General features: G+C 42.8%; 1 protein-coding gene across 2 annotated transcripts in view; it reads left to right on the top strand.

Moving 5' to 3' along the window:
- LOC105693549 (proteoglycan Cow) overlaps positions 1 to 27923 on the top strand; it is a 79631-nt gene extending 51708 nt beyond the window's left edge. The window contains exons 3-10 of one of the 2 annotated variants that reach the window (XM_048656832.1): positions 6341 to 6443; positions 10603 to 10737; positions 15179 to 15324; positions 16423 to 16580; positions 24194 to 24413; positions 24586 to 24745; positions 24861 to 25087; positions 25567 to 27923. In XM_048656832.1, coding sequence (XP_048512789.1) covers positions 6341 to 6443; positions 10603 to 10737; positions 15179 to 15324; positions 16423 to 16580; positions 24194 to 24413; positions 24586 to 24745; positions 24861 to 25087; positions 25567 to 25697 — 1280 coding nt within the window. In that variant the 3' untranslated portion in view covers positions 25698 to 27923. Of the gene's footprint in view, positions 1 to 6340; positions 6444 to 10602; positions 10738 to 15178; positions 15325 to 16422; positions 16581 to 24190; positions 24414 to 24585; positions 24746 to 24860; positions 25088 to 25566 lie in introns of both variants that reach the window. The other variant, XM_048656831.1, reaches the window with a different exon arrangement.
- The last annotated feature ends 72 nt before the right edge of the window (positions 27924 to 27995 follow it).

Raw genomic sequence — 27995 nt, 5'->3', positions numbered from 1 at the left:
AATCGATGCATTCCGAGGATATGTTTTTTTTTTATATCGCCGTATTCTCGCGGTAGTTCGACGAGCGAAATTAGAGGGGACGTAACGAGAGTGCGGAGATCGTCCGAGAACGAGGCTTGAAACTCGACAAAATGTCTCCATTTTGTGAGATAAGTCCGAGCTCGCAATTCGTTGTAACGCGGTAGAGCACTCGACACGTAAAAAGTACGGTACATCAGAACTTTTAATTGCCCCTCGAAGTTCTTCCGGCTGACCAACTTTCTTCTTGAAACTTGTTGTCGGTATTTCTTACCTATTGTTTACGCGATACTCCAACTTATGCTGTGCGAAGTTACTGCAGCCACCTTTTTACCCCTCCCCCCCATCTCGACCGTTGGGAGCGGTCCGCATCTGGCTTCCGTAGCCGCACGGGCAGAAAAGACCGTTGGAGATTCACCTGCGGGCCTTTGGCGATTCCTCGGAACGAGATCGGTAATATTTGCTTATCTTTTGACTCTGGGTACGTCGCCGTTGCGCGGCCGTTTCTTCGAATCGCTTTTTTTCTCCCTCTCCGTTTGTCCGTTACCCCGAGTTATAATTTTACCCACGTAATCTTCATAACGGTGGCGGTTCGTCCCCTCAATTTTTTTTTCTTTTTTTTCTTCACCCACTCTCCAGACCTCTGGGCGAGTTCGAAGAAACGACGAAGTTTTTATTGCGTTGATCGTGAGTCATGAGAAAAAATTGAAACGTTTTCTATTTCGCGAGATCGCGGTATAAAAAGGATCACGACGAACGTTACGTGTTTTCGCAATCTTTGGAACGTCGCACGTCGCTTAGACATTTACGTCGCCGTTACGCGGTGCAAATTATTGCATCGAAAGCTCTCGGAAGGACGCGCTACGACGCCCTCGATATCCAAAGCGACCGAAAGCACTCGCGAATGTCAGGGAAATGGGGGTGCGGGTGGCCAAAAAGGGGTTACGGATAGAATCCCCAATCAGCTATTCCGCTCCAATTTACACACGTATAGGTACGTTCGCGTGTGCGCCCGCCTTCGTTGTGTACACCGAAATTCGCGTAATCCCGAAAGGCGCGGTACACGCCGCAGGAAACCGGTGTGCACGGGGGACGCCGTCGCCCGCAGAATTCTCTCTCCTTTTGTTCATCCGGGCAGCCGTGTGGAATTATGTTCCGATCCCGCCTTTTATTTTATTTTATTTTTTATTTTACTCGACTCTTTTTCCCGCGTAGATATATCCGTAAAATAGAGCGTGTGGGTTAAAATTTTCTGTAATTACATGTAAGTTGGCGTTCTGTAACAGACGTCCTTTCGCCCCCCGAGTTGCACACCCGGAGTAATAATTCATCCGACGTTGTCCCCGCGTAACTTGAATGCGCCGCGTATTTTCTCATAATTTGCTACCTAGCCGGGAACCGGATACATTTAACTGCGTCTCATACATAATTTCCGGTCCACGAAAGAGTACCTGTGTAAGTACATACACCCTGGGATATTCGGTGATTCTGAAGTTTAACAAGCCCATTTTTATCCGAAGGTATTTTTTTTGCTTTCTCCACGGTATCCGAAATATCAGCCAAGGGAGACTTTCGGTTTCGTCGGATATTCGCGTAGAAAGCGAACGTGACTTTTTCAGTTCGCAGAGTTACTCGTCGTCGTCGTCGTAACGTTTCGAGTCGTACAGTGATAGACGACGACGACGACGCGCGTTTGTCGGTGGCCGGTAGCGGGCCTCAGCTCGGCTGACTAAGCGATGCCGCTACCACTGGTCGTGTCTGATCAATACCCGAGACTCGCTACTGTTCCGCGGAAGCGATTCACTCCGCGAATGCCTGTGCTTTTATTACGTAAGTAGATAGAATTAAGCGCCGATATGATGGAACGGGGCAGCGGGAACGGAAGACCCTTTACCCGTGGAGACTGCTGCGTATAATTTTACGTAAAATTTACGGTGAATTTTTCCTCGGAACGACGCTATACGTGCGGTTAGGATCCGCGCTGTCTATTTTCCGGGGGGTAAAACCGCGGGTCGTTTCGGGCGCAGGGTTATCGCGTGTACGTACCGGGGACTCCGAGGTATGCGAGTGTAATTCGTACGTAAGAGTTTTCGATCTCGGGGTGTAAAGTTGTACGAGGGGTAAAATTATGTGATCTGCGTTGATCGCGGGTAGACGCGCGGTATAGACAAACCGTAAACTTTTCTAAACTGTAAACCGTGAGCAGCAAACTGTATCCAACTTTTGGCGTGGTGGAAAAATAAATAATTTAGAGTGAATTTTACACGCCTAGACGCCGCGGAGTCACTGTAATTTATTCGTTTATTTTCTATATTCGTTCGCTTCATCTCGTCGTTTGTTCGCTCCAGCCTCGCTCTTTTCCTCCGTTGTATAGGTATACGTTATCGGATGAAAACCACGCTTTGATGTTATTCGGCGCGTTCCACGTCGCACACGTAGGGTTGTATATAACGTATGTACCTACCACGGTGGTACGTTCGTCGTTGCAAATATAATTGTATTTTAAGGGAAAACTTCGGCTACGAGGTAACAAAATATTTACACGTCAAACAAACGTAACGGTTAGGGTTCGAGTCGGTCGGAACTAAAATTTACGAGTATATTTGCTCGCGAGCTGAGCGGCTAATCGATTGATCGCCTTTCAGTCGAGAGGCGAAAATTCAAATTGTATAATTGCATTGTTTCGACTCGGAGGGGCTCTACGAATTATTCACAGGTACATGGTACTGAAAATTTACAACGTTCTTGGCAATTTCGGAAAACCCAGCGGGGGGCTAAATTATCGAATAAATTAGTCGGCGCCCAATTATTCCCGAATATAAGGCATGTGTTTGACGTTACAAGCTCCCCTACCTCCTCCTCCTCCACCACCTGGAGTATTCCAGAATCCGTGGGTATCCAGGTCGTGTAATGTAGAATACAAAAAACGCATGTAATAACGCACACGCGATCCGGTACACTTCTACGTTCATCCATCCATCGAACCGTCCATTCATCTTACATTTACGTAAATGTGAGCACGATCCTCTTTTCAAAGAGGTTCCATTTAGATATTGCCTTTTGAGTAGAAATTTAGGTCACCTACGTACATACCGGAATGCGACTGGGTGCAACGTCGCTGCCCTTACCTCGCTCTCGCTAACCCCTCGCTATGTTTTTATCTCAGTCAGAACAAAGCGACCGAATATTAATCGCGAAGAGATTTGTTCAAATTTCGCGTCGTCGGGTCGGGCGAAGCGAGTTTTCGGATAAAGCTAAAATACTCGGAAGGTCTTCGGTCTCAGGTGCGAATATAACGAACCGTATCCCGAAGTGTACAGACGATATCCATCGAGTGATTCGGGGAAGCAATTAGGAATCCAACTTGAATTAGGAAACTAACGGGGGGGGTGGGGCGGAGGGGACGGCGAAGCTTTCATCTCAAAACAAGCGCAGTTGTTCAAGTCCTACTTAGGGCCGAAACGAGACATACCGCCGGCTTCATTTGTCCGATTCTATTTACACACTTGATGGACTTGAGCCGGGTTCCTCGACGACGGCTGACCTCAGAAGTTGAAACCGAAGCTCCGGCGGTTCTCGTCCAGCCGCAGAAACCCCGCCCGAAAACACCTAAGTAAGCTTTGGCCTCGACGTGTGTTGCCAGGGCGACGTTGTTAACGCGCGGTGTTCACTTTAGGGCTTAGTGTCCCCGAATTCTGGATCTTCGGGAGGAGAGCGCGGCAGATGCGAGATTCCCGCCGTCGAATCCCTTCTGCGGGGACCGCTGCCGATTCTCCACCGCATACGTACACGGTTTACCCGAGCGTCCTTCGGGACCGCGGACGCTGATCGCGGAGAATTTCCGACGACGCGGTTTTCTCGCCATCGCCGATAGCGGAATTCGCGTCTCCGCGATTCGCTGAGAACGCTTCGGCGGTCTGCTTTGATTTACGATTGGTTATTGTTCCCTTTCGCGATGAGGTATTCGAGCAAACCCGCCGAAACGTCGTGCCGTCCGCCGGTTACACCGGGAAATAGTTTCGGTAGAAGAGGCCGTTTTACGCGCTCCGTGTGCCCGAAACTTTGGCAATTTACGGGCGAACGTTACGCGGCCTAATTTTTTTTTTGTAGCGTCTAGCAATAATAGTTACATCCATCGACATTCTTAGCTGATATATATTTCGCGACGAAGTTGAGGAATTTCCACCAGCCCGCTTCTATTGTTTGTCCTTGTCCCTCGGTAAATACAGGTATCCCCGAACGGAAGGTATACTTATTACGTAATAAGGTATAATCGAACGACCGCCGTACGTACCTACGTCCCCGTTGAAGATTACAACCTAATGGGAAAGCAAATGCTGTACACGCCACGTATTACCAAAAATTACCAGTTTTGGGTAACCGTAATGGAGATTAAATTACCTAATGCTCTGAAATGATTTTTTTTTATTTCTCGCATCACCGTCTCCATCGGCGACGAAATCAATGTTCATCGTGTGATTTATTTTCACCCTTTGGTGAAGCGATATCCGAGTAGTTTGAAAATTTTCAACTTTAAAAATCACTTGAAAAATCGATCGGTAGATTTTTTCGTTCGTTGTCTGGACGGTTATACGGTGCAACGTTTTTTCGTTTGCGGAAGAAAGATGAAGAGAAAAAGAAAAAAAAAAAAAAGGTAGCTAAAACTGTGCCGCGAGTTGCAGGAGTCGACACGAGTTTTCACTCAGCCGAGAGTATATTGCAGAGTCATTGAAATCCTAGCCCACTCCGATTTTCGTCGCTTTGTTTTATTATCAGAGAGTCGAAGCTCGTGAATTTTGGATAATTTCATTTTTTCGCTATTTCGAGACGCGCGAAGTTTTATTTCGTCGTACCCCGGTGAAAATATATATGATTAAATGTAAATTCGGGGACGTGATAAGCACGTCTACTCGTCGACGTTGTTCATATTCGGGTATACGAAGTGATTCCGGTTGCCATGGGAATTAAACTGTGCCATCGAAACCCTTTCGGTATTCGTTACGCGGACGGAACTAGGATTTTCGAAATAATTTACCGACCGACCGTCAAAAAATCAAAAGTGTCCGGACGAATTTTACGCCCGACATTGTGAAGCGCGAACCGGCAGCGTCGAAAATCTAACGAACCAAATCCGGCGTCGATTGCAATTAAAAACATTTTCACCGAAAATTGAAACAGCGGCGCGGGGTACAGAGCCGTTTCGAAACCGCGTTTCAAACATTACGATATATTCCGAACAGACGCGAGAGTCAACTGCTCCGATATTATCGTCATCGCGGTGATTACGAGCGTCGTTATTGTACCGTATTAACAAGACGTATCCGCGGAAGGACGATTACATTAGCTAGCTGCGAATCTTCGCCGAGCTAAGCGGCGGCCCCGGGGCTCCTCGTTTACTCGTTTGTTCCGCCTTAGCGCTCAGTGTTTGCCTATCATCCGTAAATCACCTAGACCTCATTTGCGGTTCCCATTTACGAACAGAAGTTAAACCAGGCCGCGCCTTCGACCACCCGACGCGGACGTCGCGACGACAACCAGATGCATTAGTCGCGCTCTCGCGCGTCGATTTTCTCGCCTTTTATACCTACGCGTATGTACATCCGACACCTTTTATTTTTCCAAACACCTCCGGGCGCCCTCGACTCCCCCGGATGACGAATGACCCGCATACCTCCACGGTTACGAAACTTATGCACTTCGCATCCGCCTCGCCCGGCCTGACCATCTCGCGATTCGATCTACCGATTATTCCCAAATTGTTGGAATTCCGAATGCTCCGATTTTCAGGTAGAAACGAACCGGATCGGAATCTCTTTTTAAAATCCCGAGGCAATTGTTCGCGCGATTGAAGTGGCAATTGTACGGCGGTGCTTTTCGCGAATGTCGGATACAACGTAACGACGTGACCCTTAAATTTGATAAGCCCTAACGGGGAATAAGGTAATCGGCGGTACATCGATTAGGACGCTGTTATAATTCATAATAAGGCCATTTGCCCGCGCGCCGAGCCGCCTGTATGTGCAGAGGACCCGATAAACATCGCGTACGAACGGACCCGCCGCTCATTCTCCTCGTGTCTCACCACTTTCGCAATCGGTTTCATCGCGGATACGGACACGCGCACACCTGGGCGAGGATACGCTATTGAACGATCGCCGCGGATTCCGCGATCGTTGTGCGGCGCAATACTAAAATTACGTCCAAAGTTTTGCCCGGTGCAACGGAACGAGATAATCGTAACTCCCCTCCTCGAACATCTTGCGGTTAAGAGCGCATTCGTTATTCCTTTTTTTGTCATTTTTTTTTTTTTTTTTTGTTCCAGGCGATCTTTGTCGTCCGTTAAATTGCAAGAAGAAGGAACTATGTCTCCTCGAGGACACCTTCACCGCAGTTTGCGTCTCCAAGAAGGAATTGCAAAAGTCTGGGTAAGTGGAGCACGACTATTTTTCCTTGTTTTTTTTTCTTTTTTTCCCTCCCCCGAAAAATTCCGCTTCGGAACGAATCGAAGAGAATATTTTCGCATCGGTAATTGACACGATTCAGGCATCCACGTCGCAGCTATTATATCGAACCTTGAAGACCGTAATAATAAACGCATTAAATCGGTTTACTGTGTACGAAACTTCGCTCGTGTTGCGGAATTTCACCTCTCTCTCCGTGCAACTCGCAGCATGCTTTGTTATTCGCAAAGTGCAGCCGCTGGAATAATACATTTAACAATTTATTCGTCGTTATATTTCTCACATATGCATACCGCGAACGCGGCAGTTTATAGACGTTCGCATTACCACGATATAAATCTGTACCGACGTCGTTGGGCGGACTAGAAAGTATAATAAAATTTCATGCTCTTCACCGAGGCGAGACGCGGCCAACTATATTTACCCCGTCGATGGGATATTATCGAACGTGAGCATTTTACCAAGTTTTCAACAAATTCGATAATCACTCAATTACGCATCGGATATTCTTTCTCCAGAATTCGTCGACTCGTGTCTGACGGGTACTCACTTTTAGAATTAGTTCGGACGACGACGAGGTCGTTCCAATAGTTGAAATCTCGACGCGAGGTCACGTTAACGTACATCACGATTGATTCATCGAAAATACTCGCTCTGCTCTCGAGGAATGAAAATTTTTTTCAAAGTCAGGCCGCGCGAACAACGTTGCAAAGCGACGCGACGAACTAAGTCTTGGCAAATCAAAGCACGAGCCCCGTGCCTTGATTATCTCGTTTTTTTTTTTTTTTTCCAAGTGGGGAGGCCGATGCACGAGCCCAAGAATTCACCTTACTCGTGTTGCATCCGGAGGGCAACAGCCTTTTATCGATGGCGGTGATATTGTATCACGCGGAACGTTATCGATGCTCGACTTTCGCTCGATTCAGATACAACATTAGCGAAAAATAAAATAAAAAAAAAAAAAACAGAGTACATATTTCACGAGCTTTCGAGCGAGCTTTGGCCGCAATTTTTCCTTCGGAAATATTACCAACTCCCAACGCAGAAGTTCCAACATAACCAGAAACCATCGTCGATAAGTCTTCCTTGACAATTTTTAGGTATTCCCAGCAGTATAAATACTGGATGTAGTCGGATATGGAGCATAGGAGGAGCCTTGCCCCAGGAGCACGAATGCTAGATCGCGTGCCGGCGGTAGAATAGAATGAATTTTAATAATTTATAATCTGAAATTTATCGGAGAAACACGTACAACGGGGAAACACACGTGTACCGATCTGCTTCGGTGCGCAATTTTTGACGGAATTTTTACAGTTTCGCCAAAGTTATCGAAAGCGTCCTCCGAGCTCGAGTTCGGCGTAACCCTCCACCTCGACTGATGGATGCGATTAAATAAATTCCGTCCCGTGACCGAGTAATCCAACAACTCGGTTCGCAGACGTCATCGAACGCTGCGACGGTTTTAAGTCGGTTGCGTCGTAGCGCAGCTAGAATATAATCGCATTATAAAAGCATCCGGGGGTTTCTCGCGAAACCCGGCTTTGTGTCTCCAGCGATTACATGATCAAGGACTCCGAGAAGAGGTGCGAAAAATGAACGAAGAGGATCCTTGACGAGTCAATTATTTCGCGGTGTTCGTTGAAATTGATCGCTAGTTCGACGTGTAACGGAGGGAAAAAAAATTCATCCTTTCGATCGTTTGACGGACGTTTCCGTAGACGGGGTTAGGGTCATAGATTTTCCGGATCCCTCCTCGCCACGAAAACGTGCCTCTGGCCCATTTAGGCTTTCCGGTAATTAGGAATTTACGACGGGAGGGTCTGAGAGTGAAGGCGGGAGTTTATAAATTCTAATCCTTAATTGGTGAGCTTAATCCTTCCAGATGTGCCTCCATCCGAGGTCAACCCCCAAATACATCGACTCCGCTGATTCGCTTCCGCGCAATTGCGATCAACCTCTACGTTATACTACCTCGACGATAAACAGGTGAAACACCGGCGATCGGAACGAAACGCTTCGTACTAATGAACGTTACATTAGGCGATAAAAAAATAAAAGAGCCGACGCAGCGAGATCATCCCTTCGATTGATCCGCCTCGATGTTTCTCGCGACTCTCTACGCGTTTCTACTTATACGGTGATGGAGAAATCTCCGCGTATTCCGCAAATAGAAATACGTGAAATAATTTGCGATAAGATCGTGTTTTAAAATTAGGTGGCGAAGAGGGCGGAAAGGTGTCGCGGAGGAGATGCGAGATTCGATAAGGATTACCCAATTTTCAAAGGGCGTGGAAAAAAAATAAACCTCTCAAAGTATATAATATAGCGAGCGGATAAAATGAGCGGCGGGATCCTGCCGATGGAATGGCCCGCCGCGATCTCGGTAAATATTTCAGGAGGTAAATGAAATTTTGAGATGAGGATCTCGCTTCTGTGCCCACGTTTTCGAGGACAAGTAAAACAGGCCACTCGGTTACTCCGAGCGACTGCGAAGTGCGAAAGTAAGATGTATAGGGGGGATTTAGAAAAAACAAATTTCGAGAAACCTGTACCATTGAGAAATTTGACATTTTCACGACCCAGAGAAGATAGTTCGAGTTTTTATTCCTTGTTCCATGATCGATAGAATTATCGGAGCCGAACATCGTTTTTCAGACAGAGAGTTTAAATTTTTCGTTCTTACGTAAAACGTCTCATTCGGTCGAGGCCAATCTTCCCCCGCTACCTCGGGCATCTTTGAAGCATTGTGTGACGATTTTGCAAAGTAGACTTTGAACTTCTCTAGTGACGCGAAGAAAGGCAAAGTTTTCATTTTTCATTTGAAGTGCCACGATAAGTATATATACATATAACTGTGTATTCTGGAGCTGGGAAACTCCTCTTCTCCGACCTAGTTGCATGCATTTTTCTCTCTTCTTTTTTTCTGGGAAATATTTAGCGAAGAACAAGCTCTTACAAAAGCGTGTTCTGCCAAAGATTCGCGTAACGTTTTGAGAAAGGGAATTAAAAATTTGACGATTAAAATCATTTCATCCTCATATCTAATCGATAATTCGTTCATCGCGTTTGTTTGGAGTTTCGGAAGACCTTACGGTGTCTCGTTGAGAAACTCATTGAAAAAGAAAAAAAAAAAAGAAAAAAAATCACTACAAATTCGCAAGAAGCCTTTCGAAGCGAAGATTTAAGGCTTCGAAGTACTCGAACGTTCAAAAGTCGAGGCTTCGCTTTGCGCTAAAATGAAATACTTTGAAGGAGGATGGAGAAAATTTCGCGGACCCGAATCGAGACAAAGAAAGTTCCTAAGATTCGGCAATCCGAACGAACTGCCTTTAATCGTTCAATTTTTCAAGTGCACTTTCCGCCGAGACGCGAAAGTTTGGAAATCGAAAATTTCCTCTCTCAGCTCGGAGCGGAACGACTCGTTAATAATTCTTACGCGCGGGTAGTACTCCGACGAACGTAATCCAACATACGTAAAGATCGAGGTCAAACTATCGAGCGAACCATCCGATAACCAAACTCTGTGTGATCTTAATATTTTACGATACGAGCACGAAACTCTAACTTTGCGAAGCGGCTCGAGAGACGCCACTTTTGTTCACCACTCGTTGAATCCGTCGATCGTTACTTCCTAGGCGATGGTAGCTGCCACGTATTACCCGATCGATATCTCTATTCAGGGTGACCTCGTGTGCCAATATTTTCCGCGAGGCCATCGATATACTTCGGAAAATCGATTTCCTTCCTCGTCTTGTTTCCCAGATACCGAGTAATCATCGAACCGATAATTCACGCGGAATATCGCGCGATTCGCGAGTCAGAAAATCGGGGCGAATACAGTTTCGGGTAAATTGATCGGTCGAGGGTAAAATTTTTCAGAGAGAAAACTATTAATCGTACTATTCCGTAATCTTTGGAAAAAACTTCTTCCTTTCCACGTCACGGCGAAAGATGAGCCATTTCCGTGTCGGTAATATGAGGGTAGAAACGATTCCGTGAATATTTAATAGTCCCGTACCTCCTGAGATCCACGGGCGCCTAGATGATGATTTATAGATCCCGAAGCTACGTACGTATATACGAATCCGCTGTGCAATTATCGATGTTCCCTTTCATATTGCAGAGATATCGTGATACCCAAGTCACGTGCCGTTCAGGAGCAACGCGACCGAGCTGAGGCTGTCGAAGACTTTGAAAAGGACGACGTGTTTTACGACGCGGAGGACGACGCCGACGACGAGGATCAGGACGAGTCCAAGTGAGTATTCGTCCCCGTAGCGGCGTCGCTGGTTAATCCCGTTATTTCGGAATTGTTATTCGATTAATTTGGTTATTCAGGTGAAAAATTCGTTGATCAAGTTAGTTTTACGCTCCAATCACGCAATTCTTTCGCTCGAACGGTACGATGCACTTGGAAAAATTGGAGAATTTCAAGACCAACGTCCGCGGACACGGCGCTCTTTCATCTTTGGAAAATGAAATTTTAATTAGCGAACGAATGGAACGGGGTCCGCAGAGACGGCCGAGAGAGACGCGCACGAATCAGGAAGCGGCAAGTAAACGGGAATAATTCGTGTCCCAGACACTCCCAACCCGCCACCCTCTTCGTTCGCCCTTAAACTCGCGATGCTATCGGTCGCCGAAAAATCCAATTTTTCTCAGTCTTCGATTTCGTATGGATCGAACTATTTTGATCGGACGCGAAACGAGCGCGTACGATGAGCATCATCAAGCGCAAGCAAATAAAATTAACGGTGGAAAAACATTCGGATTCCACGAAGTAACGCATCCATACACCTCACCTTATCGATCGAACCTACCTATTTCTTATTATCATCATCAGACCTTGAATGACGTAGGTAATCCCCCGCGTATCGATTGCGATGGTCAAAGGTCGCTTCGAAAACTCCGTCCGCTGCGGGCAGGTATATACCTTTAATCATTTCGTACTACTATAGGAGGGTGGCACGCGATGAGAACGCCATTCAACTCGCTCTACCTCAATCATCACCGATCGACAAATCGCACTCGGAAATTATTCCGGATCGATACGCGGTAGCAGGGGTTACTCTGCGGGGGGTCGTTGCGGAACCGCGTCGGTTCGTTCCTTTACCGGAATGACGGTAAATTGGGCATTGTTACGTGCATAACACCGGGGGCTGAAATAATTATCTAGGAATTAAAAAGTGGGCCGCACCCACCTGAATTTCGTCGTCCCGTTACATCGGCGAACGAGTTTTATGCGACTGACTATTTTCGCACGAAAGCAGCGGGGAAATCATTCCGAGTTTCCTATTCCTTTGAGAGTATTCTGTAATGTGAATTATAGCCGGCTTTTTCATTTCATAGGTATGTACGTACGTACCTATCTATCGATGGGAAATATTTTCAAACGACGAGCACACTAAGACCGTTACTGCAGGTACGCTCATTTGAATAAACATCCAGCTGCGAGCATCCCACTCAAAGAGAAGTCGAGCCTTCGTTCGATTCGAAAAACTTTCGTTCCTCGTTGTGTATTCCAGGGAAAAGCGCATAAATAGATTGCTTCTTTTCCAAGCTTTTGGTAAAATTCATTTCAAGAGATTTGTATTTTGTATTTGTATGTTTTTTTTTGTTTTTTTTTCATATCATGATTCTCCGAACAATTCAAAGCTTCATTTCTTTTTTTTTCTTCTCCAAGGTCCGCTTTTGGGAGGAGTCCTTAGCGGAGGCTTTCGTCCAGACGCCAATTCGAACGCCACGTGAAACGCCACTTGTTGGATATTTTCTACGTTTACAAATGAAACTTGTTAAATACCCATCCTTTGATTTATTCCTTTGATGTATATTGTAAACGTTTAAGTGAAATTGTCAAGATATGAGTTGAAATTGAATCCGAAATACAATTAAAAACGTTAACTGCAAACTGACAACGTAGAAAGTTTCTTTCTATAAACGAGAACTGGACGTAACATTTATCACGACGCTTTGTTCTCTTTCCGCCTCGCTCCAACCTGTCGTGACCCACTTACGGTTACAACTTATGTTCGACATCGGACGTAGTCGCTTGTAATTTTTCCAGGAGAAAAATGAACGATCTATCTGCAGATGTATCCGGCCAAAGTAGCTGAAATATCCGCAGAGGGCTCGAGGTCCGAGCGGACTTGGAGGAGAGAGAGAGTCCTTTCGGACGGTGGAAAACGTCACCGAGCGCACTGTGCTTCTCGTTCAACTCCGTACCCGGGCGAATGAATGGCAGCGGGATTGAACGATGCGTTAATTACGAAGCTTAAGTATTTCTTGTTCGCGTATAATTAACGCTACGCATCTCTGTAGGGTGTGCGCGTGCGGCAATAGGGTGCGTAACTCTCACAATCGGACGGAGTCGAGGCATAGAAATCCGAGAGACCGAAATTACCGCGTGGTGGTTTATTGGCTTTTCAGGTACACATCGAACAACCCTGCAATCATTCGGCTTCTGCAGACGCGCCTTATTGTTCAATTTTACACGGTTACAAGGGCTAACTGCCTCCTCCCGAATTCGGCGAACTTCGTACCTCGTAATTAGACGTTAATCGATGGCGGGGAATTTCCACGGATCCCTTGGCAATATTCACTCGACGTCGTCGACTAATTCTTGGGCTTGATCTCGAGTAAAAATTTTTGCCGACGGACGACCGGGACGATTTTCGATCTCTGCGCTGCCCGAAATTCTCGCCCCCTCCCCCCCCGCTTCTTTTCGTACAGTTTCTCGTGGCTCTCAACGGCTCTCCGCGATCGACGACGTCTTTCACATGGAAAATGAACTTTCGAATGGACTTATTTTGTCGAACGATAGTCCCGTAGCTCGTGCCCGGAGCACGTGCTCGATTCCCGGACAAAGTATAACCGATAAAGTTTCCGTATTGAACTTTAATCACGCGATATCAATTTCCTGCAGCTTTATTCGCTGTATCGCGAAACGAGAGCAAGTTTTTATCCCACAAATCCTCGGCTCATGCAGGCAGTTTAAATACCGTCGTTATCGTCTTTGGAAGTGGAGCAACTATATCGTCCCCGTCACACTTTCTTGCATGAAATAAAATACAAAGCCATTATAGCTCCACGTCGGAGTAAAGCCTTTTTAATCGTGTTCGTAAGCTATATTATTTTATACTTCTATATACGAGCGAAGTTGCGTCACTGCAATTTTTTTCTTCCGAATTCTTCGACATTTTCAAACTTCATACACGGGTAGCCCGAAATAAGTTGCCGAAAAACGCTTATCTCAAGGATTTTCCGTTATCTGAAGATTTCTATCACCTCTCGCAATAAGAACGACGGATCAATTACCTCTTCTTATCATTCGTCGGCGGATGAATTTCTCTCTCGGTGTACAATTGCAGTTTTCGAGTATGTTTTTAGCTGGATTACTTTTATTTCGCGAAAAATTTACGTTACCAATTCACGCTCACCTTTCGCTCCTCATGACGGAGGGCTGAGTTCATTCATATACCTTTGCCGGTGAATATGGTATAGAAGCAGTCGCTGGATGCCGGCCAATGGGGGAATAAAAGATGTCTGATGAATCGAAATCGTACCGTGGAGTAGTTTTATTTCAATTTTTGTTCCGCTCTTTATTTTATTGGTAGTTTTTATTTTTTCGTTGGTACGTGATCTTCATTGACGGCTGCCAGACGCTGCACTTTTCAGCTAACGACAATCGTACAGCAATACTTTGATGTTGCGATCAGAGTGAATTGCGCTCAAAGGGAAAAGGAATTCAGCAAATGTATTATAGGGATCGTAGATTGGCTTCAAATGATGAAACGGGGATGCACGGAAGCTTTGAAGGGAAACTGATATGACTAAGAGATTATCACATTATCGTAGCAACTGCTACACCCGATGTACATGTATCCTTAGCGGATATTTATCTGGCTGTAAAAATTTTTGGTATAAAATGAACTTTACAGCAGGATCATTGCCAGAACTATAATGCTCATATTTTTATAGATCTTGGTCTCGTGAAATGAAAAATGAAACGTGAAATATGGTCGCAATATACCATTTATTCGTTACGATCCAAGTGCATTACTTATTCGTACACTTTACCTAGATTATTGCATGATGTTTCATATTGCATTTTTCAGAGACACAATGAACTTGCAAATGGAAATATATGTGACTTAATATAAAAGCGGCATCACGTAGTATATTAAATGCAAACGACCTTAGAAAGGACCGAAAATTTTAACCCCCGCCCCCCCGTGTGGTCTACCAGCGAGTGTAAAATTTTTAAATATGACGAATATAATATTGTATAAAAATTTCGTGCTCGATTCGTCAGTTTCTTTCGCGTCTTCCCCGTACCTCTAATTGTTCCACTCGTGCGATGTTATAAAAAAATTTTAGCGCACCAACCCGCGAGTTATAGCTGCAGGACACGGTCGCGGTTTCCTGGCTTGACTCATATCGCGTTTAACTTTCTAGTTTAATATAAGGAAATGCGAAAACTTTGACCAAGAACTTTGCCCTATGCTAAATACCTAGACGCTGCAAGTTAACTACTTGAATATTTTCTGGAAAAACATGTAAGCGATTATTTCGCGCCATTTAATCGTTTGCTCAACGAATTCAAACCGTATCACGTTCGGTTTATCCGGATCACGTGGGCGTTACAAAAGCTCGTGGCAAAATATATATCAATTTGCAAACGAACATTCGATTGATTTCAGGTGTCGAGAATGTCCCGTGATGAAACCAACTTTCCTTTGCGGATCGGATAACAGAACGTACAGTTCACCCTGTCGACTGGAGTACCATAATTGCATTCATCACACATCCGTTCACATCAGCTGCAAAGGATTTTGCCCTTGCAAAGGTGAGAGTCGACGGAATTATTTCCGAATAAAAAACTAGCGTTTCTATAACGAGGTAAAATTCAGGAATATTGACCACATATCGTATGTTTTAATAATTAATTGACTGGCTACTTTAATATTTTCTTATTTACCAAACATATTCAGTTACGTGGGGCGAGAGATCCTAGACACGGAGGAGAGTTGGGGTTCAATATTTCATCCCTGTATTTCAGACGGCGTTATCGGTTAAAAACTTGATAAAGTAAATACAGAATCTGGTATTTTTATACAATGGCCGAAGTTATAGCTATATCGGAGTTACAAAAGCTTCCGGAGAGAAAAAGGGAGAGAGAGTAGCTTTTATGAAAGACTAGCTTACATAATGGCGAAGTTGGGGGAAGATTTGGGTAAACAACAAAATTCTACCTATGTACCTTCCTGCATGCTGCATGAGAGTGGAACGGTAACTAATGTAAACGGATGGAAGATAATGGTTCTTGCAGTACCTACTTGGAAAGTTTAACCTATTTTGATGTGTGTGGTATATGAGGAGATGTAACCAGGTGAAAGATTACGTCATCGGTACCGAAATTTATCACGTCTATTTCGAGATCCTTGGTTATCCGCATATAAGTTGTTTCAATTTATGCAACGACAATTTGTAAGACTCGCGCATTATGTATTTCGCATTATTTTATATATTTTCCAACCACGAACTTTGAGGGTTGAGAAAAAAACACCGTGAAATCCAATCCAAAGTTTGGAAGTATACTTATATCTATTATACAACGTTCAGAGCATCACGCGATAAGATAAAAACTCAATTTAAAGTTTTCCTCCAACTTATTTTTGGCCAAAATCGTCAAATCTTGCGGTATCTCACAATGCCTGAATCTTGGTGGAATCGCAACGTGCTATTTTCTTTCGGTGTATATCATTTATCATTCGAAAAGTTCCGTCTCTTTCCACGATTTCAATGTCGATCGATGAAATCTCACGAACGTTGAAAAATCGGTGAATTATTTTGAACGTTAAAAAATAAAAGCGAAAATTGAAAATTTCAACAAGGTCGGTTTCATTACGCGCGATTCTTTCACGTCGTATTATCGTCTTTGCAGAATCGGAGCTACGGATGCACAAGAAAAAAATGCAGATGCAGAGGCAGAACTCCTTTCTTGGAAAGCTCAACCGTAATCGGGACATCACTCTCACCCCGAGAGACTTCAACTACGACAATCATCACTATCAGTATCTCAAGTATACTAAGCATGCCAAGGTCAGTTGCTCATTTTCGTCACAATACACAAATAACGGATCGACGCCGAGTCAAGATCCGAGATCGATCGATCCCTGTCGACGACTGCATTTGCATGAACTTTAAAAATCCATGAAATTTCATTTTTTTCTCACTTTTCTATATCCTATCACGCGTCTCCATCTTGATTCAAACGTGCATATGAGTAACGAATTATTTTACTAGTTATAATTAAATAAAATCACCATTTCAACGTTTAATTATTCTAATCAGTATGCGACGATCTCGCTCTTGACTACTGCTACTCAACCGACACACATATGTGGGTGAATTTTCTACCAGGAAAATTAAAAGGAGTGCCTTTGGCTATAACGGCGATTTCAAGGCGCACCCTCATCATTTCGTGACAGCTTAAATTCACTCCTTCTAGTATCCTGTAAAGGAGACCCGGTATTATCAATGATTAAGTACTGGATCCAAAATATACGCATATCGCAGCTGAAACGACTTGAATTCTGTTTGGAAAATATTATATCGACTCACGAGGTGTCATTCTTATTTAGGGTCTGCCTAGGGGTCAGCTGAAATTTTTGGGCGATACAATACGTTGATTGATTCTGAATACAGTCGGGAAAAGCCACGAAGAACTTTGTCAATTTTTTCGACAACTCGGTGGGGGAGTAGGTGCCCGAAAGAAGCAGGAAATTTTGAACCCCCGAGACTTGTCAGCAGACATGTAATAACACACGAGTCATCGCGTTATTAGACCGTATACGCATGAAAATTGGAAACGATGATGGGACGTGTACATATATTCTTTATTCCTTCGCTATATTCGACCTCACGTTTGGGGAGAGCTAATCGATACGTGAACAAAATTTAATCCGAAATATACCGGCGCAGAACTGTTTGTCTAAGGGATATTATGAACAAGAAGGAAGAAGCTACCGACATGACAGGTCACAACTCTTTACATTCGACCCCAACGAATTAGTCACGAACGAAGTCGCTGACCCTCATTAAATTTGATGGATACGTGCATCTATAGTCAAACGAGTAATTGATGAATCGCCCCATATGCGATAATGTTCTACTACACATCTAAACTGGATAATATAATTAATTATGATAGTTTCATAATATGTAACTGGGACCACCTCAGAGCTCAGAGGTTCGATACTCGCAACAATTTGATTATACATCAATAAAAGTGATGTACAGATATCAAACGACCAACCCTATTTAATCACTTGACCGGCACTGTCATTAGTCGCGTTCTCCCACCATTCTGGAAAGTTGGTATATTCCTCAGAAGCATTGAGTATGCAGATGAATCTACGTCAAGGTTGTCCACTCCAGATTTTTGAACACGAGAATAGTCCGCATAAGTCTTCGCATGGGTCCTTTTTTGCAGGCCATCTTGAGAAGATTCTGCATCAGAACACACCAAAGCCTATAGTCTTTGCACATTTTTCAGGGCGAAAAACACCAAAGACTATAGTCTTTGCACATTTTTCGGGGCGAAAAACACCAAAGACTATAGTCTTTGCACATTTTTCGAGGTGAAAAAAACCAAAGACCTGCAAGCGACTATCAAGCTAGTGTCTCGACCTCATAGAGAGAGAGTAGAATTAATATACATAGTATTGAAGGCATGCACATGATGAGGCACATGGGATCTCGGAATATCTCCTCGGTTTTCCTGTTCTCCTGATACCTAGAGAATTTTTTAGCCTAAATTCTATACTTGGGAAACGCTGTTCTGGAGCTAGAAATTATTCTTTTTCTTTTTTATGTACGATTTATTGAATAAATAAATACATAGGCAGGCATATAGTTGGTTCTATAAAGGATAAGTCGCTCTCTCTATCAGACTAGAGATAATCATAAAGGATTGAATGCATGCACATGATGAGGCACCAAGTTTCGGACCACCTCCTCGGGTTTCCTGTTCTCCTGATACAAATCTCCACTTTTCGGCAAACTTTCAATTTCCAGGGCCGGCATTCTAGAGCTCTGCATTATCGGTCCCGGTTTGAAGCATGATTGAACGATCAAAGACACAGGCATGCATGCAGTCAGTCCTGCAATGCATCAGTTGCTCTCTCTTTCATAATAGGAATAAATAAACAGGGTGGAACGCATGCACATGATGAGGCACCAGGTCTCGGAATACCTCCTCGGTTTTCCTGTTCTCCTGATACCTAGGAAATTTTTTGACCAAATTCTAAATTCCGAAATACCTCCTCGGTTTTTCTGTTCTCCTGATACCCAGAAAATTTTTTAGCCTAATTTCTTTACTTGGGAAACGCTGTTCTGGAGCTAGAAATTATTCTTTTTCTTTTTTATGTACGATTTATTGAATAAATAAATACATAGGCAGGCACATAGTTAGTTCTGCAAAGAATAAGTCGCTCTCTCTATCAGACTAGAAATAATCATGAAGGATTGAATGCATGCACATGATGAGGCACCAAGTTTCGGACCACCTCCTCGGGTTTCCTGTTCTCCTGATACAAATCTCCACTTTTCGGCAAACTTTCAATTTCCAGGGCCGGCATTCTAGAGCTCTGCATTATCGGTCCCGGTTTGAAGCATGATTGAACGATCAAAGACACAGGCATGCATGCAGTCAGTCCTGCAATGCATCAGTTGCTCTCTCTTTCATAATAGGAATAAATAAACAGGGTGGAACGCATGCACATGATGAGGCCCCAAGTCTCGGAATACCTCCTCGGTTTTCCTGTTCTCCTGATACCTAGGAAATTTTTTGACCAAATTCTAAATTCCGAAATACCTCCTCGGTTTTTCTGTTCTCCTGATACCCAGAAAATTTTTTAGCCTAATTTCTTTACTTGGGAAACGCTGTTCTGGAGCTAGAAATTATTCTTTTTCTTTTTTATGTACGATTTATTGAATAAATAAATACATAGGCAGGCACATAGTTAGTTCTGCAAAGAATAAGTCGCTCTCTCTATCAGACTAGAAATAATCATGAAGGATTGAATGCATGCACATGATGAGGCACCAAGTTTCGGACCACCTCCTCGGGTTTCCTGTTCTCCTGATACAAATCTCCACTTTTCGGCAAACTTTCAATTTTCAGGGCCGGCATTCTAGAGCTCTGCATTATCGGTCCCGGTTTGAAGCATGATTGAACGATCAAAGACACAGGCATGCATGCAGTCAGTCCTGCAATGCATCAGTTGCTCTCTCTTTCATAATAGGAATAAATAAACAGGGTGGAACGCATGCACATGATGAGGCCCCAAGTCTCGGAATACCTCCTCGGTTTTCCTGTTCTCCTGATACCTAGGAAATTTTTTGACCAAATTCTAAATTCCGAAATACCTCCTCGGTTTTTCTGTTCTCCTGATACCCAGAAAATTTTTTAGCCTAAATTCTTTACTTGGGAAACAATGTTCTGGAGCTAGAAATTATTCTTTTTCTTTTTTATGTACGATTTATTGAATAAATAAATACATAGGCAGGCACATAGTTAGTTCTGCAAAGAATAAGTCGCTCTCTCTATCAGACTAGAAATAATCATGAAGGATTGAATGCATGCACATGATGAGGCACCAAGTTTCGGACCACCTCCTCGGGTTTCCTGTTCTCCTGATACAAATCTCCACTTTTCGGCAAACTTTCAATTTTCAGGGCCGGCATTCTAGAGCTCTGCATTATCGGTCCCGGTTTGAAGCATGATTGAACGATCAAAGACACAGGCATGCATGCAGTCAGTCCTGCAATGCATCAGTTGCTCTCTCTTTCATAATAGGAATAAATAAACAGGGTGGAACGCATGCACATGATGAGGCACCAGGTCTCGGAATACCTCCTCGATTTTCCTGTTCTCCTGATACCTAGGAAATTTTTTTGACCAAATTCTAAATTCCGAAATACCTCCTCGTTTTTTCTGTTCTCCTGATACCCAGAAAATTCTTTAGCCTAAATTCTAAACTTGGGAAACGCTGTTCTGGAGCTAGAAATTATTCTTTTTCTTTTCTATGTACGATTTATTGAATAAATAAATACATAGGCAGGCATATTGTTAGTTCTGCAAAGAATAAGTCGCTCTCTCTATCAGACATAATCATGAAGGATTGAATGCATGCACATGATGAGGCACCAAGTTTCGGACCAGCTCCTCGGGTTTCCTGTTCTCCTGATACAAATCTCCACTTTTCGGCAAACTTTCAATTTCTAGGGCCGACATTACTTCATCGCGTCCTGTTTCTATACAAGCATGATTGAGTGATTGAATAGTCAGGCAGAAATATGAATCGACCTGCATTTACCTACACGATGTTCTGATGATTTAGCTAATGAGGTTTGGAGGTTGGTTGGAGAATAGTAAATCAACAATTGCTTATTGGTAGTCATTGAGATTTATTGATGAATCAATGTTGAAAAATACTTGTTGACATATTGTGATCCCTCTATTGACAATTTTCTAGGATACATTTCATTCTTCATAATCATGATGATTTACAATTGTACGGACAGCATTTGATATTTGATTATAGTAAGATCATTCACTGTATAGTTATTAACAAAATATGGACATGATCACAGCATATACGTATGTATCAATCATTACTAATGAATAGTTGGGATGAGTTCGAGAAGAAAGCTCAACTCATTTGTGCTAATCATCTTCACCAAACATACGATGGAAGGCCTTGTAGACGCCGCGAGAATAGCTCTGTAGTTTTGATGAGCGGCCAAACTTCTCAGTAGGATGCATGTCTGTCACCTAAACAAAAAAATTGAATGTAGGTGAATATACGTAATAAACGTGAAATGGAGCTGCGGAAAAATAGTGTTGACTCAGAAAATATCACGCCTAGCTCAATTCACTCAGCATATCCGCTCTTTCCAGGTCAAAATACGCTGGAAAAGCATCCTACGATCAATGTTCCAGATACTTCAACCCTTACCCCGGAGTAAAAAACACCAAAGACTATAGTCTTTGCACATTTTTCGGGACGAAAAACACCAAAGGCTATAGTCTTTGCACATTTTTCGGGGTGAAAAACACCTGAGGCTATAGTCTTTTCACATTTTTCGGGGCGAAAAACACCAAAGACTATAGTCTTTGCACATTTTTCGGGGCGAAAAACACCAAAGACTATAGTCTTTGCACATTTTCCGGGGCGAAAAACACCTAAGGCTATAGTCTTCTCACATTTTTTGGGGCGAAAAACACCAAAGACTATAGTCTTTGCACATTTTTCGGGGCGAAAAACACCTAAGGCTATAGTCTTCTCACATTTTTTGGGGCGAAAAACACCAAAGACTATAGTCTTTGCACAATTTTCGGGGCGAAAAACACCAAAGACTATAGTCTTTGCACATTTTTCGGGGCAAAAAACACCTAAGGCTATAGTCTTCTCAAATTTTTTGGGGCGAAAAACACCAAAGACTATAGTCTTTGCACATTTTTGGCGGTGAAAAACACCAAAGACTATAGTCTTTGCACATTTTTCGGGGTGAAAAACACCTGAGGCTATAGTCTTTTCACATTTTTCGGGGCGAAAAACACCAAAGACTATAGTCTTTGCACATTTTTCGGGGCGAAAAACACCAAAGACTATAGTCTTTGCATATTTTTCGAAGTCGAAGCATCAGATTTATTCCTGATTCCTCACAAATTTTTTGTAATTTTTTCCGATTTTTTTTCGTATTTTTCCGAAATTTCAAATTATTTCTCACTTGAGCCGCCCCTGGAAGGGTGCGGGCCCAGAAAATTAATAGTCCGGCACTATTTTTAGGCCCCGCCCTTTAAGGGCCACGTGACTAGTCTAAGGAATACAGGTAGCGCCATGTGGCGGAATTTTCGTGAACTAAAATTCCAAGTTTCTTGCCCCTTGACGTCAGGCAATGTGATGCGTGCACGAGATGTATTTGGTGTCAATACTTTTCCGGTTTCGCTCAGAGAAACGACAAAACTTTTGCTTTCTCGTCGATTTGGCTAAGCGGTAAAAGATTTGTCATTACTCCAAGAGATACCGGAAAAGTATTGACACGAAATACATCTCGTTCACGCATCACATGGCCTGACGTCAAGGGGCAAGAAACCTGGGATTTTAGTTCACGAAAATTCCGCCACATAGCGCTAGCTGTATTTTCTGGACTGGTCACGTGACCCTCTAGGGGTGGAGCCTAAAAATAGTGCCGGACAATTAACTTTCAGGGCCCGCACCCATCCAGGGGCGGCTCAAGTGAAGAATAATTTCAAAAATCCAGAAAAAATTGAAAATACTAGAAAATTTTTTTAAAAAACCTGGGAAAAATCGAAAATAAATCGTGTTCTTTCTATTTTAAATAATGTTCAAAGACCATAGTCTTTGCACATTTTTCGGGGCGAAAAACACCAAAGGCTATAGTCTTTGCACATTTTTCGGGGTGAAAAACACCAAAGACAGTCTTTGCACATTTTTCGGGGCGAAAAACACCTAAGGCTATAGTCTTCTCACATTTTTCGGGGCGAAAAACACCAAAGACTATAGTCTTTGCACATTTTTCGGGGCGAAAAACACCAAAGACTATAGTCTTTGCACATTTTTCGGGGCGAAAAACACCAAAGACTATAGTCTTTGCACATTTTTCGGGGCGAAAAACACCAAAGACTATAGTCTTTGCACATTTTTTGGGGCGAAAAACACCAAAGGCTATAGTCTTTGCACATTTTTCGGGGCGAAAAACACCAAAGGCTATAGTCTTTGCACATTTTTCGGGGCGAAAAACACCAAAGGCTATAGTCTTTGCACATTTTTCGGGGCGAAAAACACCAAAGACTATAGTCTTTGCACATTTTTCGGGGCGAAAAACACCAAAGACTATAGTCTTTGCACATTTTTCGGGGCGAAAAACACCAAAGACTATAGTCTTTGCACATTTTTCGGGGCGAAAAACACCAAAGACTATAGTCTTTGCACATTTTTCGGGGCGAAAAACACCAAAGACTATAGTCTTTGCACATTTTCTGGGCACTTTGAGGGACTTCCGGGTTCAAAAACATTGAAGACTATCGTGATAAAAAAATCGTGAATCATTATGATATTTCTTCCGGATAGGTATTTCAATCCATGGAGCCACCAATTTTGTGCAGCTTACAAATGTTCGGATATACATCACGCCCAAATTCGCTAGAATTACCTCCCGCAAAACCACAACTCCGAATCATTATCAAATGGACACAGCAGTTCTGAATCCGTATTCCATACAGTTGCTACAAACTATGTCGTATTCGGACGAGCCACGTCTCACCACCCCACGAGGGGAAAACGCGGCTCTGATTAATGCAGGAGTTTATATACTAACGCGGGTACCTCATAGCGTAGATTGCCCAGTAGTCACTAAACCTGGTATTCGATGTTAAATTAATTTTCAGGCACATCCCAGGGGGACATAGGTACTTGCTCGAGCGGTGTGAAAACGCTCAAATTACGTGGTTTGCTTATGAGATTTGGACGCCTGCGAAGGTTGCGTTCCAGCATCACTAAAAGTGATTCTGGAGTAGATTGCACTCGATGTCTTTTACCCTGTAGCAAACTTCTAAATTAAATTCAAATTTTATAATCATTGATGTGATTGTTGAATGCGAGTTCCAATGTTTCATTCAGCAGATACCCGCGCCAGCGAGTAATACCTACGAAGACAAACACCTTATGTATAACGAGGTGATGGAGAAGACGCCATCCTCTACTAATCTGGTCCACAGTCCTCAGCCTCAAAATCGCGAACCTGACTGTCCATCGAAACCCGCAATGGCCAACAGGCTTCTCGATTGGTTTTCCGTCGTTATGGCTGATGTCAAACATCGTCGTCAGCATACCAAACCAAAAGGTGAAGAAAAAAAAAGACCTCTTATAATAATTAGTTGAATACATACGCCCAGTTAATTATCTACATTAAACCAAACACCTACGCTTCACTCGGAATTGAAGTCATTACAGTAAATAAAATGAAATGGATATGGCATACATGCATACATCGATCGGTCTACTTGATTGCATAGGTCATTTCCCTGCTGGATGTCAGAGCGAAGTCAGATGGATGTTTGGTCACCTGGACATTGATTCGGACAGCCGAATCTCTCTCACGGAACTTTATGGACTAGAACATGACCAAAACGAACCCTGCCTAAAACCATTCCTCGACGCCTGTGATACCGACAGGTCAGTAAATTCAGGATTGATAGATCAGGAGGTCCTGTAGGTCGCATGTCTGTTTCAAATATTCTTCAGATTAGTTGAATTTCGGGTATAATATATCCTTCATCTGCCGTTTCAGAGATGCCTACGTGAGCGGGCCAGAATGGTGCGGGTGTTACTCGAAGGCTGAACGCCCCTGTGCCGCCGTTCGTAGACGATCATCTCCAGAAGTTGCACCAGCTTGTGATTCCAGAGGCTATTATCGAAGCACCCAATGCCACCGGGGGCTCGGTCTTTGCTGGTGCGTTGATCCCCATGGAGTAGAATTCGCAGGGACTCGAACCCGCGGCACCAAGCCTGATTGCGGTGAGTTCGAAATATCGGTTTTTCGCGGGTCTCGTCTATTTTTATTTTAATTAGGTGACTCCGCTTCTTTCGTCAAGCAACGCAATGCATGCAAAAATGTACCTGGGATCTAGACGAAAGTCTAGACTTTCCCCGAAACCCCTTGAGTTGAGGACATTTACTAATGACAAAAAAATGAACCCTCGCTCGGGGTCAAAATTTCGTGGTTGACGGTTCATTTGTATCACTCTGTACATGTATGTGGTACGGAGATGGCTTATGAGTACGTGACCAAGATAATCGGAATAGTAATCACCTCTCTTCCCCATGGTGAGCCTGAAATGGTTCATCAACCATTCATATCATGCTCATTCCCGAGAGACTGCAATTAATCAGTGAAATTTTTCGGAGGATGCATTGCGTTCTGCATTATGCATCTATTTTTCGCCAATTCGTCATCGTCACAATTACTAAATTTAGACGTTTCTTTTTTTCTTCAGATTCAATCGTGAACAAAATGAGCAACGGAGGCATCAAAACAAATAGCGTGGATCTCGAAGACGATGAGGACGGGGGTGCTGATCCCGCGCAAGATCTCGAGGGCTCTGCTGACCAGCCGTTAGATTTCTAAATTTTTCTGCGATATCAGCACTAGGTACAGTTCGACAACCCTACTTTGAAAACGAGGGTTTCCCCCACCTGTCAGCCTAAAATACCTCTGTTGCGGTTGCAGGTCTCTCATGTACGTTAAGAGCAATCAAAGTGTGGTCAAATTTGACTAAGCAAAGCTACGCAAAATCTTATGATTAAGTTTTATAGATATTCCCCTTGCGCGATTCAGATATGGTTACTTGATAGGGATGCGTACAATTAAACTGATACTTATTATTGCTATCCTATTCTAATAGAACAGAATGGAAGTGTGCAATGGAAGAACAATCAAAGTTGTTATTCAGCCACTCTGTCTACGCATTGTGAGCGAGTGGCTTTCGCCTGTTGGCTGGATTGTCATTATGAATGTTGAAAATGTATCATTCGTCTGATTTGAGCATACTTTGTAATACTACAATAAAAAGAACTCTCATAGAACACAAAAAAAAAACCATTGGAAACAAATTTTTTAAAAATACAAAGAAAACGAAATGAATAAAGAAAAGAAATAAACAAGAGAAATTCAATATCAGGGCAAAAACTTTGATATGTCCTTTATACAAAGGGTATTAGATGAGTCTGTACCTACCAGGATACCTCCAGGCACAACTGTATTATATATTATAATTAAATAATATAATTATCAAGTAATTATGCTAATAGAATATAGATAACATAGCAATTGTCACTGCATCAATAACACAACATACACTTCACACTAACACTAAATTAACGGATAATACATAATACATTCTTTCTAAGTTTTAACTATTAGCTCTACCATTATACCTACCTAATAAGCATATTACTGTCTATGAATTACGATTAACGGGATCACACGTAGCTGCACAGATTTTAATCGAACGATTGAACAAATATGCATTTATCATTCCGGAATGAATGTTACGTGTGTTCACGCACACGATGCTGTGAGCCACAATTTTAATCCACAAGTACAAAGTCATACTTTTTGATCGATTGCCATTGTGGTTGTGTTTTTTGAGTTTTAGATTTCTTTGAGACTGATCCCCTTCCTTCGGAATCAGACGTCTGTGCAGCTCCGCGAATTAATGTTTGTGTACTTCGTGATACACCAAAAAAATGCCCTACTTCACACCAACAACTGCTACTACTTATTGTAACGATAAGCGTTTTTACTTATTATTAGACCCTTACATAACGAGTACGAGGTACACTGTAGAGATTTATGATAATAATTATTATGTAATCGGTAGAAATGATTTGTGTGACTATGTAAGTAAGCAGTCTTGTAGTGCGAGACCACTAGAGCAAATATGCATAGATATTATTATGACATAATAATAAAAATAATGATGAATACCTATCGCGCATCGATCAAGACGTGCTAAGCTGGTCAAATTCCTGCTTAAGATACGACACCTTTATACTTGAAGTAAAAAAAAAAACTTGGAAAACCACGGAATTTAGTATTTCAACGCTCCATCCCAAAACCCAGGGAAATTAAAATTATTTTTTATTGATAGTGGCACTCTCAATCTTGGACCGCTTTGACTGTTACTGACGAATCAATATTTTCCGGAATGAAGAATTTTTGCAGCTAATATTGAATTTCAACGCAATTGAGTCCAAGGGAAAAGTTTACGATAAAATAACTAATCAGACGTCTGCCGAATTTCATATATCAGTACTTACAAATTTGATTGAAAATACATAACTGCAGTTATTTTGAAGCGAACTATAGGCTTATGAACTATAAGCAAATAAATGTAATAATATATTTACCTATTAATAAACATGACACGTCCCTTTTAGGCATTCAATTACCTAGGTATACATACATTATATATGTAGGAAATATATCCATATGCCATTTAGACTTGGAACATCATGCGTTAGGTAGTCTTATACATTCCCTTTATTTCCGCATCTGAAGTGCTCGACAGAATTATCACCTAAACAGTAGTCGACTTTAAGTAAGGAGCTCCAAATAAAAGTTGTGAAAATTTATTTGAAATTTTCTGTATTGTATATAATTATATACAATGAGGATCATCGCTTGTGTGGCAGAACGGTCACGATGATTTTTGTAATGTGTATAACTCCTGATCGAGACATAAAGAATTTTTACTATTACCGGTAGCCACCACAGCACTCATCTTCGCGGCATCATATAACTATATATATGGATGTAAGGATTCTTTATGAATAAAGATTGTTGTAGAAATCTCTTTTTTTACCTGACTTTCTGAAGCACCTAATTCCCTCATCACTTCAGTCAGTGGCAAATATTCAGGGT

The sequence above is a fragment of the Athalia rosae genome, chromosome 6 (assembly GCF_917208135.1).
Source record: "Athalia rosae chromosome 6, iyAthRosa1.1, whole genome shotgun sequence".
In the NCBI taxonomy this organism is placed as follows: Eukaryota; Metazoa; Arthropoda; class Insecta; order Hymenoptera; family Athaliidae; genus Athalia; species Athalia rosae.
Note: the sequence above shows the minus strand (reverse complement) of the source record. Positions and strands in the feature narration are given on the sequence as shown.